Source organism: Pteropus vampyrus, unplaced genomic scaffold (assembly GCF_000151845.1).
Source record: "Pteropus vampyrus isolate Shadow unplaced genomic scaffold, Pvam_2.0 Scaffold5, whole genome shotgun sequence".
NCBI classification, from domain to species: domain Eukaryota; kingdom Metazoa; phylum Chordata; class Mammalia; order Chiroptera; family Pteropodidae; genus Pteropus; species Pteropus vampyrus.
The window spans coordinates 2,606,691-2,623,408 of record NW_011888786.1 but is presented as its reverse complement, the minus strand read 5'-3'; the positions used below and the strand labels follow the sequence as shown (position 1 = coordinate 2,623,408).

The 16,718-nt window shown below is 45.4% G+C and overlaps 1 protein-coding gene across 1 annotated transcript in view; it reads right to left on the bottom strand.

Annotated features, from left to right (window-relative positions):
* LAP3 (leucine aminopeptidase 3) overlaps positions 1-15,769 on the bottom strand; it is a 23,820-nt gene extending 8,051 nt beyond the window's left edge. The window contains exons 1-10 of the mRNA XM_011364999.2: positions 15,609-15,769; positions 13,452-13,567; positions 12,067-12,121; positions 11,500-11,605; positions 10,294-10,453; positions 8,848-9,012; positions 5,971-6,129; positions 3,602-3,726; positions 2,315-2,403; positions 1,363-1,465 (exon numbers count right to left, since the gene is read on the bottom strand). Of these exons, the coding sequence (XP_011363301.1) occupies positions 1,363-1,465; positions 2,315-2,403; positions 3,602-3,726; positions 5,971-6,129; positions 8,848-9,012; positions 10,294-10,453; positions 11,500-11,605; positions 12,067-12,121; positions 13,452-13,567; positions 15,609-15,710 (1,180 nt within the window). The 5' untranslated portion in view covers positions 15,711-15,769. The remainder of the gene's footprint in view (positions 1-1,362; positions 1,466-2,314; positions 2,404-3,601; positions 3,727-5,970; positions 6,130-8,847; positions 9,013-10,293; positions 10,454-11,499; positions 11,606-12,066; positions 12,122-13,451; positions 13,568-15,608) is intronic.
* Positions 15,770-16,718: the final 949 nt, after the last annotated feature.

Sequence of the window (16,718 nt, the reverse complement as noted above, 5' to 3'; positions counted from 1 at the left end):
CCTTAAGTATTTGGGGTACTAAAATGACCTATCAACAGCCTTCAGCCAGGGCAATGGCCAGCGTGATTGGAAGGCTCACACCCATCAGGTTGCCCTTAGTTACCTGGGCCAACTCTCCTGCCTTCTTAAACCCTCAGGCTGGAAAAAAGGGGAGGGGCTGGGAGTCCTCATTCACAGAAAGGCGTACTACCACCCACCTCCACCCACCTCACCACTGCCCCTAACACCTGCCTCTGCACCTCCGCCACTCACCTTCAAATATTAGGTTTGTTGTTTTAAAACATGCCAGGCTGTACCTTTAAAACAAGAAATATGGCCATTCATCAAGTATTTGCTGAACCGAACAGAAAGACTAAGGACTGTGGAAATACTAAAACCCCAGCTTAAAAAAGGACTCAGCAAACACATCCGTGGACTGCTGTTAGATCCACACACAAGAGGGTCTAAAGGAAAAGCTCTGCTAGAGGAAAGGCTCACGTGACCAGGGGAAGAATTAAAAACAAAGGATAAAAAAATGATCTGAATTTATTCTTTAAAGAGACAGACAGAATGAACCCCTAGAAAGAGAACTGTTGGATGAAAGATTACAAACACTGGGTTTTGGCAGTAAGGCAGCGGCCGCTGTCAGCTCTTTAGAAATGTACTCATTACGGAGCTGGCGGTGGCATAGCCTTCACCCAGTGCCTGCCACATGCGTGCACTGTCTTAAAGGGGCTTGCCCCGAACTCCCTGTAGGCTTCACAATTCTATACACGGACATGTCCCCAGGTACTGACGCTTGAGGGGGTCAAGTAACTTGCCCAAGGCTGACCCACTAGTAAATGGCACAGCTGGGGTCACCCCTGGGCTGGCCTTACAGCCAACATGTTTCTCATGACACATTAGACTGCCCTGCCTCTATTATAGTAAGGTCTTGCTACTCCCCAACTGAAAGGTTTTTATTTCTGTATAATATCCAGAACAAAAAGTTCAGAAAACTCAGTAGGCATCAGATATTTCATGATCAATAATAAAAAAGAAAAAAACTACTAATTTAGGGATTTGTCACTCATCTTTTCAGATTTGTCTCAACTGGTAATCCTAACAAAACATCTCTTGGTATCATTTTTAGATGTCTCTCTGGAAGGGCTGGCCTGACCCACTCATTATTGTTTTACAGGTACAGCCTGGCATGTTTAAAACAACAAACCTAATATTCAAAGCAGTTTACAGCTACAGAATGAGTCCTTTGGTGAAAGATCTTTGAATGCACATGGAGCGAGCCAAATTTCAGAAAAACAGTGCCTTGAGTACAATGTGTGCACTCCAGGCCAACAAATGAGACTTTCTTCACACAAAGGCAGGAAAATCCTGTTGTCTGACCTGTTAGGGTGGCGGCATTGATAATGGCCTTTGGGTTAAAGGTGTGCGCGTAACAGAGCGCGTCGGCCAGGATGAGCCTGCCCTCGGCATCGGTGTTGTCCACCTGCGAGGAGGGTCGAAATAGAAAAGCGGTCAGTAACACCAGTACGAATATCAGGACACTCACAACAACGTCCAGTTTAATAGTGAAAAAGCTGGTGTGACATGTGTCACCGAATATCAAAAACATACTTATACTTCAATTAGAATAGGAATATATTTAATCTGAAAAGCAAATAGTTAATAATCCCTGTACTCTGATAACTTTGGAAGCTGAAATAGAAAATGTTGGTCCATTTTCTATGACTAACAAGTTTATAATAGGGAGGGAAATTTTTCAAGATTTCTAAAAACAAAGAGGCTGAAGAATTTAAGAAAGTTAAGAGAAGTGGCAGCTTGGAACTCCAGACACAAGCACTCGAGCGATTTTGAAAGCTTTATATGTATCAGATTCCCTTCTTTCATATAGAGGCCCGATCGTCATGGGCAGTGTATCCATACATGACGGGCCCCAGCAGAGGACCTGCTGCCAAACCCCAGGAGTGCAGAGCCCATGACTCAGGACATGTTTTACACCTGAATGCCTATGGAGGGAGTTGATCGTGTGGCACGGTTATATTCAGAAAACAGCCTGCATTTGTACAGCTTTGCGTGCTCTGCAGGGATGGCTGCAAATTCATGGTGATTTGTGTATACAGCATACAGGAAGTAGGGACAATAAGGTAGGGAAACATTCTTCAAATTCCTATGAAGAAATACTTTGATTCTGCATGAAAAGCTACTCACAATAAAGACACCGCCCTCCCCAACATGGAGCCCATGCTCTGTACCTATCAAGATGTGTTTGTGGGGCTATTTGGGGATTCTTTTAGGAACGCCAGAATGGGGAGGGCTGTGCCTTCCAGTTACAAACCTGTATGGTCTTCCCATTCTTTGCTGTAACGACATCCCCAGGCTTGCTGGCCTTCCCGCTGGGCATGTTTTCACAAAGAGGGGCCAAACCTATTGGAAAAAAATAAGTTGAAGGTACATGGCATGTGCTGGGTCCAAATATGCCACCCCCTGGGAAGATGCCACTGACGGGCCATCAGAAGCATGCCTGACATAGGTGCCACCTTAACCAAGTCATCAAATTTAGCATCACCAACGATCCAACTGACAATTACATGTATTGGCAACTTAAGTACACATCACTATGTAGCATTCTCACCAAAGAAGCCTAACCTGATTCCATCATGAACCACCAAGTAAATACAGACCACAGAGTATCACAAGACAAGCTTGGACCCTTCAAAACTGCCTATGTCATGAAAGAAAAAAAGGGCTGAAATAGGGTTTAGATTAAAGAAAACTAAAGAGACATGGCGACCACATGTGATAGGTGATCCTCCATCGGCTCCTAGATTTAAAAAAGCAAACAGAAATAAGTGTGTGTATACAAATACAAAATAAACACTTTTTAGACAACTGGGAAGTGTGACTTAGGTTATCGTGTCGATCTTTGGAAATAATGGTATTGTTATGACATAGAATGTCCTTGTTCTCGGTAAGTATTCAGGGATGACATGCCATGATGTTTGCAATTTACAAAGAGTCAGCAAGAAAAGGACTGATATTTAAAGGGCGAGGGAGCATGTTACACACCTGGATTCCAATTCTACCTTCCCAGGCAATGAATATGACACTGGGCAAGTCATTTCTCCCTAGTCTCCCCCTCCTCCGCTTCTCTGAAACATGGCAAACTCCCAGCATCGTGGCCGGCATCCTGTATCACACAAAAACCCTCATGTACACAGCACTTTTCTCTTCCAGGCATTTTCTGTGTATCGTGGCATTTAACTGTCCACAGCCCTATGAGGTAATCACTAAATAATCCAACAGTGTCCTTCTGCCCTGACTCCTGGGCATTTTTCACTAGAGGAAACCACAAACTTGACATTATGTGCCTGACTGCTGACCACTTTTTGCGGAAGTAAAACAAATCAATTCGAGTTACAGCCCACGATTGCAAAATACATTTAATTCAGTCAGTTCAGACATGAAAACACTTATCCTGGCTGAACAGCTTCTGCTTGATGAAAAGCTATTTTAAAAACATTTCTTGATCTTTTCCGATGAGAGGAAACCACGTGTTTTATCTCATTCTACCATTTGACTGGATTTCAGAAGCTCTCCAAGACACACCCCCTTGCCCACTCACCTATGACGTTGATGGGCAGATCGAGCTTGGCTGCAGACACGATGGCTGAACATATAGTGGCAGCTCCTCCCATGTCAGCCCTCATGAGGTCCATATTTGCAGAAGGCTTGATGGAGATACCACCACTATGGGAGGAAAGGACAAGGCACAATATTAACAGTAAAGTAAAAGGCCCAAACCACTTTCTTAAAAAGGAATATGTAAGTTCAGGGTAACCGCCACGTAAAAGCACCATCTACCTAGCAAAGAAAATTCAAATTTCTAAATTGAGAATCTGAATGATTTCAACATTTTAAAAGATATTGCAGTTTTATGAAAATATAGATGGGGGTCTCAGCTCATTTAATTCCTATCCAAATGAAATTTAAGCAGAGCCACTGGAAACACTACTACATCATGTAATCAATGCTGCTCAAATTCCACCTCCGTATTAGCTCATTAACTCCTGACCCCGACATAGATTTGCCTTTTCAGCAAATTTTATGAATCAGTCCACTTACTGAACCTGAAGGTCACAAACTATTCCAGAAAGCCAACAAGCTCAAAGAAGACTGGGAGGATTTCACTCCACAGACGGACAGGAGAACGAGTCCCTTCCACATTCGCAAGGTATGCTAGATCTTGCTGATGGCAAAATACAACCAGAACCAGGCACAGGCACAAAGAAAGTGCTGACCCAAAGGCTCGGAGACAGCACTCAAACACAAGAGCTGACAAGGATTTCAATGAGCAGGAAACCCAAACTGCTCCCCCAAACAGGCTCCTATAACTAACTAGTGACTTTGTGCTTCCAGTTTGTAAGAATCCAGAAACCACTTGCTTTGCATGCTGGGCACAGAGCCAGGGCTTTGACACTGAGTTCTGACATCTACTGACATCCGCTGCCCTGGTGGCTCTGGAGAGTCTACTCCCTGCCCCGAGGTCTGCGTTCCTTAGAAGTCAGGTCCTAATTCTCACTCACCTCAGAAAAACCTGATGATTAGATGGCTGCCAATCGCACCTAGAATTACAGATTATCCACCGGTTCAGAATAGGAAAAGAAATACACTCTTGGTCCAAGGAGTCCAGGGATAACCCCGGGGGGCCAAGGGAGCACACTGGTCCGTCGGGTTGTCCTATCTCCTCGCCAGCTCTCTTTCAAGGCCACTTGTTCTGGGAGTTTCACTCTACTTGTAGGACTATCATTCTAAAGCAACCAGGCAAAGATCAGCAGTGACCTTTGTTCACCATCTAGCTCTCTCTTGAATCCACCCATTTCTTTTCCACCACGTCCATCCTGGTTGAGGGTGCCACTGGCTATCATTCGGATGTCTGCCACGGCTCCCACATATTCAGGTCTCCCTACATCAGTCCTACCCGCTTCCTTTCATTACTCACACAACTACCAAATTTTTACCAAAAAAAAATTTCTCTATCTCAATTGAAATCTCAGTGGGCTTTGTGTGTGTGTATAAGCAATGGCAAATGAATTTTTAAATTGATATGCTAATGAGAAGGACTCAGAGCAAAGCCGGAGGGCTCCTGTTACTAGATTGCAAGACCAAGCTGCAGGAAATCGAGATCCTCTGGTCATAAGGTCCTGGTGGAGAACGGAGTCCTAAGTCAGACGCACTATGATGTGGTCGACTGATTCGACGATGGTGTCAAGGTAGTTCAATGGAGAAAGGGTAGTCTTTTCAACAAATAGTGTTCAAACGAATGACTATCCATAGAGAAAAAAAAGCGGAGCGGGGGGAACCTCAGTGCATTCACACCACACACAAAAATTCAAAATGGATCATAGCCTAAAGGCTGAAAAATCTTAAGACTTACAGAAGAAAACAGACTTTGGTACAGGTAATTTTTTAAACAGGGCAAAAAAGGCATGAAATATAAAATTAAAAACTGAAAAGTTATACTTTATCAAAATTAAAAACCACTCTTCAAAAGATATCACTTAAAAAAATGAAAAGGCATGTCTCAGAATGAGAAAAATATATTTTCAACATACATATCTGACAAAGGACTTGTATCTAGAATACATTTTTTAAAACTTTTAACTCAGTAAGACAGATGTTTCTAAAAAGGGGCAAAAGATTTCAATAGATACTTCACTGAAAATATACCAATGGCCAATAAGCACATTTTTTACTTGTACAATGTCTACAGTGTGTAGCTCCTAGGGGTAAGATCAGGGTAATACATGTAAAATACCTAACAGAATCTCTGATACACAGTAAACATTCTATAAACGGCAGCTTGACACATTTAAAGTCGACATATAAGATAGGACCAAACACCATGCTTTTGAAGCAAACTATATACCAAATAATACAAGTGCATACAAAGCATTCACGGAAGTACACAGCGCAGATACAATAAAGACATACCTGTCAAAGGTGATTCCCTTCCCAACAAACACAAGGGGCGGTTCGCTTGCATTGGGGCTGCCCTTGTAGTGAACTTCTAAGAAGACTGGAGGCTCATCGGAGCCTTTGGCCACACTTAGGAATGAACCCATTTCCTGTTCCTCGATCCAGGACTTGGGTCTATAGGGCAGAAAGGGAAAAAAGTAAATACACCTTGTTATCTCTATTTCAAAATAACTTAGAAAAAGCTCATCCATGTGTAAAAAAGTGTAACATACAAGCTCAAAATATACATGTGTCGGTGCTTCGATTAACATGCCCTAGTTTGCTTTCTGTATATTTTTGGGCCAGTCACTTGTTTCCTCAGCTATAAAATTAGGTCAATGACACCACCCTCAAAAGATTAGCTATAGAGAATTCATGCCTGGTACATGATATGTCAGGTAATAGTACACAGTCAATAAATAATTGTTGCTCAACTTTTTTCCCTAACCTATTTACATATTTATAAAGTTTTAATGTAAAAGTAAAACTTTTTTCCCTAACCTATTTACATATTTATAAAGTTTTAATGTAAAAGTAAGGCATACAGTGGGCTTAAAGAGAGTTAAGGAGTCTATTGCTTTACTTCTTGGTATTTCTAAAAAACAAAACCAACCGACCAACCAATCAATCAACCAACAAAAACCCAACAAAGCTACACTTCACTAATTTAACTAAAATACCCTATCTCTTTGCTTTTTTAGAATTGCTGGAATCCAGTCTTTTTAATGTTGTCACACTATTTCTCATGGTTTCAATCACAATTTGAGACGTCTGACTGACGTAGGAAAACTAATGACTTACTACTCAATAAACAGGACCATTGGGAGTAATAGAATGGGTATAGTCCTGAGTGCCAACCAGAACCAGGCCATGTCGCTATTCCTTCTATGTTGGGGATACAAGAGAGCTTTGTATTGATTTCTGGCCACTGTAACTGGGCCAAAAGACACCCTACCCTCCCACAGGCAGATCGGCAATGACGATCTCCAAGGACGCTCCTCTTGCTCTAGCCGATTCAGTAGGTGAAACTACTAAACTAGGATTGCATAATGGACAGATGCCTACTGAACTTCAGAGGGGAAAGAATATAAAAATGGAAGGTATGACAGTAAAAAATCACTTGAAAAGAAACAAGGCTATATAACGTGGGTATTTTTAATTACGAACTCAGTCTCTGATGTTTTATTAAAGTCCCGCCCTTCTGGAAGTAGTACTGTCTGTATTTCTTTGATTTACACCCACCTACACTCGAGCGGATTTGGCACGGCTGTCTCGGTGTGATGGGTTACACTCCGCCCACCTCACCCTCCCCAGCTCTGGCTGGCTTCCCTTTGCTCCGCCACAAGCCTTGCAGTTTCCCAAGGGGCCTCTGCCCACGTGCTTGCCCACCCGAAACGCCCTGCCTTCCCGCTCGTCATCTGGTAGCTTCTAAGCAAACCTCAGGACGCTGCTTAGGCACCTTTTGTTGGCAAGCCTTTTCAACTCTTCCTCCTCGCCTCTCTGCTGCTACAGCACCCTCTGCGTGCCCCCTTCACCTGCTTGTTCCTCCCTACCCGGTCTTCACTTCTTTGGGGACACAGAGCACCTCCTACATCTCTACATGCCGAATTCGCAGGTGCACAGGAGGTGGCCGTCACTGACGTGTAACCACACAGCCACGATTTGCTGACACAGAGTAGCTCTGGCGTCTCCTCAAAACAAGGAGTCGTCTTTGCCAAGACACATTTACAGAGACTAAGCACTGCTACAGATTAAATATACGCTAACCTTCCAAAACTTTCACCAAGCTCCAAGTACTGTGTTTTCAACACAGTATTTTTTTTTTCAGTCTATCTAGACCACAGGGGTTTCCTGAAAAAGTGTGAACTATAATCACAATCGAGTGCTGAAGAATGCTTTTAAATGGAAGTTCCCTGTGAAACAAGCTTGACAGTGAAGAATTCTTTATCTAAAGCAACGTCTCTCAATTTATTTTAGTCATAAATGCCCAAAGGCTCAGACTCGCTTTGCTTAAAGGGTTATGGGTAGGGTTACAGGTAGGTTATGGGTACCCAGAGGGTAATGGGACCTGGGGGAGCAGCCTTGTACATCCAACAGCCTCGCTGCTGATGACACCTCAGGACTGCCTGGGGACACCAGGTCTGGCATGTGGCTCAGAGGATCCACAAGACAGAGTCTCATTCCACGCCAGGTTAGGCATGCTGTGTTCTTCACTTGTGTCAAAAGGAGAAGACAGGAAAAATTCACCAAAACAAAACAACAAAATATGTAAGTTCTTCAAAAAGTTAGAGTTACCATTGGATCCAACAATTCAACTTCTAGACACATGCCCAAAAGACGTGAAAATATTTGTCCACATAAAAATTTGCACACTAACAATACACACAACAGCATTATTCATAAAGGCAGAAACGACCCCAACGCCCGTGAACGGATGGCTGGCGGGTGGGGGAGGGAAACGAGGGGTGACTGCCAATGCGGACAAGGTTTCTTTCGTGGGTAATGAAAATGTTCTAGAACTGATTGTGGTGATGGTGGCACAACCCCACGAATATCCTAGAAATCACTGAGTTGTATACTTTACGTGGGTAAACGGTAAACTATATGTGGATTATATCTCAATAAAGCTGTTACGACACACACGTATACAGCCTGAAGCCATGGCATGCTCTCAAAGACAAAGAACCTCAAACTGAGACTTATCCCAGCTTCTGTGTGGCCACGAGCAGGTCCTCTCACCTCCCTGGTCTCAAGTTACAAGACGCTCCTCCGAATAAAGGAGCTGGATTTTAGGATCTCTACGGCTCCTTCCGGCTTAACTTCCTATGCGTCTAAAACATAATCCTGAATTACCTGATGTGCACTTCCGTTTTACTACTAGCACCTCTGAGATTCTTCTCAATAATTTCGGCAAATCTGGTTGGCGTCATCTCGTTGGCAGGAGTCTCCATCAACCGGCGTGCCAAGTTCTGCCCCGAAGCAAAGAGGACCCCTCTGTGCCAGGCCTCCTGATCCCCGCTGGCAGAAGAAAGCACAGGGTCACTGTCAGGCAACCTCTCTAGACAATGTCACAGCTGGTCAAAACCAAAGAGGAAGACTACACAAATGATGGACAAATGAGACCTGGACTCGTTCTTTGGGAATTGATTGACCCAGGGTGGCAGACAATATGATGAGCTGAGAAACAGGAGACCCGAGCAAGCATTTCACTTCAGAATCTTCATCTGTATGAAAAAAGGGGTTGGACTGACGGATCTCTGACGCCCTAAATTAAATCTACCACACAAATTGAGGGCAGGTTTCCACAGAAAGGCCACTCTGTCCTCCTTCGCTGTGTCGGGAATGGTACAGTCCCAAGTGCTCACTGCTCGGTGCCAACGGAGACTGAAGACAGTTCCGCCTAGCTTTTGCCTGGATCAGGGCTCTGAACACCAACCCAGGACAGGGTAAGATCGACTTTAAAAGAGAAAAGACATGGACATATGTTTCGATCCTTGCTCTTCCTATGCTCAATAGGGATTAGCATGGGCAGTGTGGAGACATGTAAAACAGCTTGGGGTTTACCATGCCCGGCACACGTGGATCAGAATTACGACACCACTAAACAGCTGAAAAGGAAACCCAGAGGGATGTCGGTTACTCGTGTGAGGTTGCCCAGCCAGTAAGTGGGGGAGCCAGGACTCGAAGCTAGGCTGACTGGTCGCAGAGCCCTCATCATTAACCACTACCTCGCAGCTGCCGGCTGTCGGGCCGTGACAAGGCCCCCCCGTTCTCACAGCACCATCTCCTTGAGGGGCTTACACGGTCTGTCCCTGACAGCAGGGACCTTGCCTTCCAGAAGCTGGAACAGGGCGAGAGCGTACAAGGTGCTCAACAGATCTGCCAAAAGCCGAGTCTGCCCCTTGGCCCCTGAGGGCGAGCACCACAGCCCTCCATCTGTGTGGCTCTGGTGGGTAGCACAGTGCCAGCAGATGCTGGAAAATGGACATTTTCTGGATTGAAACCTGTGGGACCTGTCATCTCGATCCTTGCCTTTTTGGGGAGCCAACTTGGTGTTGCCTCCTAGCAACCAGCAAGCATGGAGAGGCCTAGAGAGTCATGGGGGACATGCACGTGACGAAAGCCAGGAGCAGAATGTGGGGACTGGTACCATACTCTTAAAATGGCTACAGAGGTGGGGGAGGTCGTGGACAAGCCACACAGCAGTGCCCGACACTGAAAGGCAGGCAGCTCCCATCCAAAGGCCCCCCTGTTGGGACACCGGGGAACGCGACTCTGATCTTGGCTTCGTTCCCTCACCTTCCATAGAGCTTTGCCGACACGGCCACCTTCTTTTTCTGCTTCATGTCATCATACTCGTAGAGACCAAGCACAGCCCCTTCCGCGGCTGCCTGCGCATCGCCACAGGGATCCACCTCCACGGACGAGATCTCCAGGTCTTGAACCTGCCTGCACCCCGCTTCGAAAGGACAGAGGAACCAGAAAATCAGAGTCAGTCAGAGACGACTGGAAGAGGAGAAGGGAGGGGCGTGGGGTGGCATGCCGAGAAAACGACACGGCTGGGCTTCGATTCCCAGCGGACACATGCCCTCTGAGGTAAAATGAGGACATGCACACACCTCACAGGTCACGGGAGGGCAGACTGACAGGTAGGAGGACGGGTCTGGCTCTGCGCAGCGTGGCCACTATTACTAGCACCACTTCTGAAATACCAGGATTTCCTGCTGAGGTGTCCCAATCACCAGGAGCTCCCCAGATTAAAAATGACAGAAGTGATGCCATTGAAATTATATCCGAGGAACTGAGCAAAGTCTATTATTAACGCAGCATTTTATTACGATCAGCAAAAACTCCCAAATAAAAGTTATGAAATAATCACTCAACATGAACTTTGAAAGTAAATTTAACAAGCATATATAATACACATGATCCGTCAAACTAATCTTCACCACCCCAGCAATGGTTTTCAACGCATCTTTAACCACCTTTAGTCTCTGCGGTAAAGGCCTCGTCCTGCTGCTCAGCTCTGAAGGGACTCAGTGACATCAACTTTTAAACCAGCCACATGACAAGCTGAGACCTTCGGTAACTAGTGATAAACAAGCACCCTACACTCTGTGTCCATTTTCTCTGATTTGTAACTATGAAGATTCCGTGTGATTTAAAAGTTGGGCAACACCAGGTCTGCATTACAAAAGGAAAAAAATTCATACATAGAACTTCCTGGTAAAATAGAGCCTCCAAGGCTGATACTGTGAGAGTGAATCAATGGTCACGAAACCTCCAAACATAAGCTAAAGAAATGTAAAAGTAAAATTCCATGAGCTAACCGTCCATCCAGCTTTAATATAAGGCCAAGGGAGGCTGAGTATTTGTTCAGATACCTGTCCGGGGTCGTGGTGGGGCGGTGATGTGGGGAAGAGGACCAGAAGAGGGGACAGGTCATCTTAAAAGAGCAGATGCTCAGCACTCTCCTTCAGCGTTAAAACCCAAAAGTACACTAACCTGCGATGGCCACTCTGATGTTTTCTTTGCCTTCGTGCCAGTTTTCCTGGTCGTCCACTCCGGCGGCCTTTTTGCCGAGGCCGACCACCACCACGCTGGGGAAGTCCTGTGTCGCAAACACAGAATCGGCCACTTTACATCAGTAAAGCAAACCATTTGCAGCAGGACTGGTACATGAGTTCCCACAACTACCCCAGCGCAGGGCAAAAGCACTGTGAAATTTGTTTTTTGGGATTTTTTAGTCCTGTATCTGGGTAAAATTTCATAATACATGTGTTTGAAAGGTCGAGTGAAGATAATCCTGCAATTAATTCTACTGCATAATAGTGCCCCAACTCTGGCAGCTGAACAAAGAAAGCCTGAAGACTGAGGGATACGAGAGGTCCAGTGCTTTCTGACAGCAATTCACCTCTTCATAATTTTAAGTAATCCTTATGGCTCAATACTAGGACAAGACTATACATAAAATCTGACACAAAATTTTCTGCAAGACTATGCAGCCACAGTGCTTGGCATATAGTAGGTGCTCACCGAGTTTGCCAAATAAACCTTAGCCTCATCTCATACCTCATGCAGACCATAAAAGGTTCGGGTTTTGCCTGCCTTCAGAGGTGGTCCAGATCTGAAACGAGGAAATAGTTATTTAAAAAATTAGTTCATATAAGTACCTTCAGTATTGTTAAAATACTCTGCTGCTTCTGCAAATTTATTGCACTTATGGTTTTATCAAAATACAGAATTCTCTCATGCCAGGTTTCTCAGAGGTAGCACTTCTAATTTTACCTTAGAAACTACTTAGCAAACTTCTAGGTTAGAGTTAATACAACCTTCTTTGAAAACAAATACGAAAAACCATGGATGGGGACTGCATGGCTGCAGAGGAGAGCTGAGCACTGGATGAAGGCTGACGGGAATCTTAAATCTTTCTTACATAAGGCAGAAGGCACCAACCTAAGTGGCCGACCTGAAGTGTGTTCGGCATGGAGGCTGTTTGTGGGGGCTTATCTGCAAATGGGATACTGGGCAATCTCCAAACAAACCAGGTGGCAACACAGGATCAGTCAAAGGACTGGATGGCTGTCCTGGTACTGCAGTTGAGAATGATGTCAGGAAGGCCATGCTGTTCTGTACTCTAACAGGTTAGCTTTTGGATTAATGTGTTAATTAAGGCGCATGAGAAGGCTGTCTCCTGGTGAAGGACCGATAACGAAGAGGGATGCAAACTGTTACCTAATGATTAGACAATTACTGTTATTATCAGAGGACGTGGATTGGAGTCCAATAAATTATCTATAATCTGAATAAGATGTCCTTGCAGAAGCTTATGTTGACACTTCTACTTCTGCCAAATGTGGCCTGCAGCTCAGAGGACTTGGAAAGCCCAAGGTTTCACAACCTTCTCTAGACCCTGGCTAATCTAAGAAAAGTCAAAACCTCAGGCACCACCCAGATTTACTGAATTACACTCAGCATTCTAACCATGCCCTCAGGATTTGAGAAGTCCTGGAAACTCTGGAAACTCAAGATATGCATTGACAGGAGCAGCACCCTTAGGCTGTATTGAACTAGTTCGGGGACCTCGGTCCCCCAAAAGTGGAGGAGGATTAAAGGAAGAAAGGCCTTGGGAAGGCAGGCTGGTAGAATCAGGGTGGGGAGAAACGAATTTGAGCCAGGAGGGTGGACTGAGGAAATCTGGTACATTCCAGACCCTTCTGGATCAGACTTTCACAAGAAGTCTGAGCAGTGGTTAAAGAGGCCTGACTTCCTAGAATTGTAGACTCACTCATACTGAAACGCAAAGTGCATTCCAGAGATACACACTTTCACTTCCACTGAGCAGATACTGTCCAGCATGCTTCTGAGAATTTTAATCTACTAACAACAAAGCACAGAATAAATATTCCTTTGTTTTCAAGGCATTTAAATAACTGAATCCACAGGTATATACTTACATGTTCAAAACTTCTCTCAGCTTTCCAGATACCAATTTATCAAAATTCTCTCCTGCACTTGTAAGCTGTGGCACATCATTTTCTTTTTCTCTGTTATAGATTCCTAAAACAAGGCCCTGAGAACAAGCAAAAAGATGAATAATTTGGGTAGATAAAGCATGTCCCCCTCAAGGACAGAAGGAACAAAGTCAAAGCAGAAGCAGGTGCTGGGTGGTTAGCTATCCTCTCATCCTGCCTAAATGTTTTGAAATCCTGCCAAAGCAAGACTATAATTACTACCTATCTAGGATCTTCAAGGTCCCTCCCAAGGAAGGATTTTCACAGCGTAAAGAGCTTCTTTCACTTTCAGATAAAAAAGAGCAGAAAGGTGTTTTGGTTAAGAAAACAATTTCATTAGTAACCAAGTCAGACCACAAAGGGGTTCAAAACATACCACTCCAAAATATGCCAAATTTGTCTTATTGATTACTTTGAGCTGCGGGCACTTGAGACACAGCAGATACAGGAATGGCACACCAACCTCCCACCTCCTACCCAAAAGCAGGTCATTAAACTTCCCATGAGAAAGGTGCTCTCCAGGTACCAGGAAGAGAGAACATTCCTATCACCAGAGACTGAGAGCCAACACAAAAATGGACCCGTACAAACTAACCAACTAAAATAACCCTTATTTTCCATTTTCCCATGTATTTCCTAGTCACTGTGTCACCATTTACTGCTCCTAGCCCGAGCCCCTGTCTTGTTGCATCCCCACAATTTCTTATTCTGTTTAGAAAGGTATATAAGCTTTGGGTCTAAAGGCTTTTGGGTCTTCGTTTTCCTTTTAAAGACATGTACACATAAAAATATCAAATATAATTTGTATCCTTCTGTTAAAAAGTTTTTCCTCTCCTACAACCTTCAAATGCAAATATCAGATATTCTGGTATGCTATCCCAGTAAAGCCTAGGGATACACTTGTCAATACTAAGAATTCTGGCCGCCTCGGGCTCAAAGAGAGAAAGAGGATGTGACTTCACAGAGAGTGGTAGGAGCAAAGAGCATTTTGCTCAGCACTTAGTGGCTTACCCCCTTAGGCCTCAAACAATTGAAACAAGTGCACCTGGAAACCACTACTTGCCTCTGCCCAGCAATTGATGACTTTAAAAATGTTTCTGCCTCACGGCAACTCTGAGGTGGAATAAACCTGCAGTCTTCTTCTCGCTTGACACATAAGGAAACTGAAACCTGATCCGATGCGACAGAACTGTGTGCAAATCCTGATGCCTTCCCTCACAGTCCTTTGTCCTTAACAAGAAAACACACTGGTACTTGAACCAAATGGTGTCCTCTCCGTCCTTTCCGTCAAAGAAAATAGGCTTCTTTGGCATTGGTTACCTTTCTAGATGCTAACTTTTTAAAGACTGCTCATTCCCAAGATTCCATGGAACCAACTGGGGAAATGGAGGGACAAGACATGGCTGTTACAACTGGGTAGAATGACACATAGCATTAATAAGAGCTCAGGGACAGGCGTCTGATCTCTCTGCCACTCGAGCTCAAGTTCTATGTAGAACCACCAGAGACCTAAGCTCCGTCTAGAACATTCCTCGCCAGGGATAGTCATTTCTTTCTGGTCCTCAAGCACGACTCCCAAGCCATTCCCCTTGCCAGATCATCCACATCCCAATTGTGACCGTTTTCATTTTTTGGAGCTCGTTTAGGTGGAAAAGGCTTCTCCTCTGGAAGACACACTGCTTTAATTTCACGAAAATTAAAAGATTTCTTTGCAAAGCCCTTTTCCCTAGAGAGGCATTATTTTTCTCTAGAAAGCCTTTCAGGCCGTTTATTCCCAGAGGACCCGTGTTTTCCAGGCCTTCCACTTCAGCAGGGCAGGACGGGAGGTGTGGAGCCCTGCTGGCTAACTCTGGGTCCTTAGAGGACATTTCACCTCAGCTCGGCATACAGCCAGCTGGAGAAAGCTCCGGGGAAAGGCAGTCCCGAGACTCTGGCCCTGCCTAGGATGAGATCTGCAAAGGGAGGGAACTTTTCTTTTGGGCTCATTTTTGCAACCTGGCGCAAAAGCCGGGAACACGACGGCCTCGACCTAACCCGCAGCCCCAGTAGCCCGCGGGCAGGACTCCCGGGGCGGCCCCGGAGCCAGACGCGGCATCTCACCTTCGTCATGGCTGCAGTGGCGAGACCTTGACTCCAGACACGCTTCAGCCCCAGATGTCGGACCGCAACTCGCCCGACTGCCGGAAGAGGCAGCAAGAACATCTTACTGCTCGGCCCCCTGCACCGCCCTTCAGCGAGCACGTGGCGCCGGGAGGGTTGGCGTGCGCCGAGGGCGGGGCGGGCGCCAGGGGCGGGGCGTGCGCCGGGGGCGGGGCGGGCGGATGCACTCCGGAAGACTGGGCGATACTGGGATGGACGCAGGGCCGTGGCGGGGACGCAGGGCCGTGGCGGGGACTCAGGGGCGAGCCGTCGTGCGCGTGCGCGTGCACGTGGGGGCTAGAGCGGGTTCGGGTTGTTGCTGTCGGACCCGCGCCCTGCTCAGCGAAGGAGTCTCGATTATTACGTAAACGAGGAGCGGGAGTGGAGGTGGGACTCCGGGGAAACCCGTGAAAGAGGAGGACGCACGCGGTTTTACAGCGGAGGTTGAACTGTATAAGCGAAGGCAGTCCTGAGTTTTCTTTTTTAGTCTTTTTTTGAATTTTTTTTTTTAACTTCCATCTGGTCCAAGTTAGCAGCGTTGTAAGGCGGTTAACCCAAATACTGTTTTTGAAAACAGAAGCTTTACTAGTAGGACTCAATGATTTAATGTATATTTTTTTAAACAGGTTTAAAAAACCCGTTTACATTTTTTTGTTGAAAAAAATACGGTTGAATGCAACTCCGAGAACATGGGGAAGGAGAGAGGGATAGGAAAGCCACCTCTGATGTTACCCTTGATTCTAATTTTCGCTTAGGTCGCAGAGGTGGGCCGGGTACACCCACTGAAGTGCGCCACCTTTACGCTTTTGTCTTAGTCACAGGAAGGAGAGATTGTTTCATTCTACAAGGAGTGGACAGGGCAGAGATTTGTCCTTTCGAAGGCTGAAAGAGTTGGAGATGCTAGGTCTTCTTTGGCTTCTACCTCCTTTAAATAAAGCAGAGTTGCATGATAAACTCAGTAAATGCCCAAATTCATCTATGTTCACTTCAAAAAGAGAGAAATCTTCATTTTATAGCTCTGCCCCCCCCCCCAACCTTGTATGTGAATGGAGTGGGGCTCTGAGCTTCAGA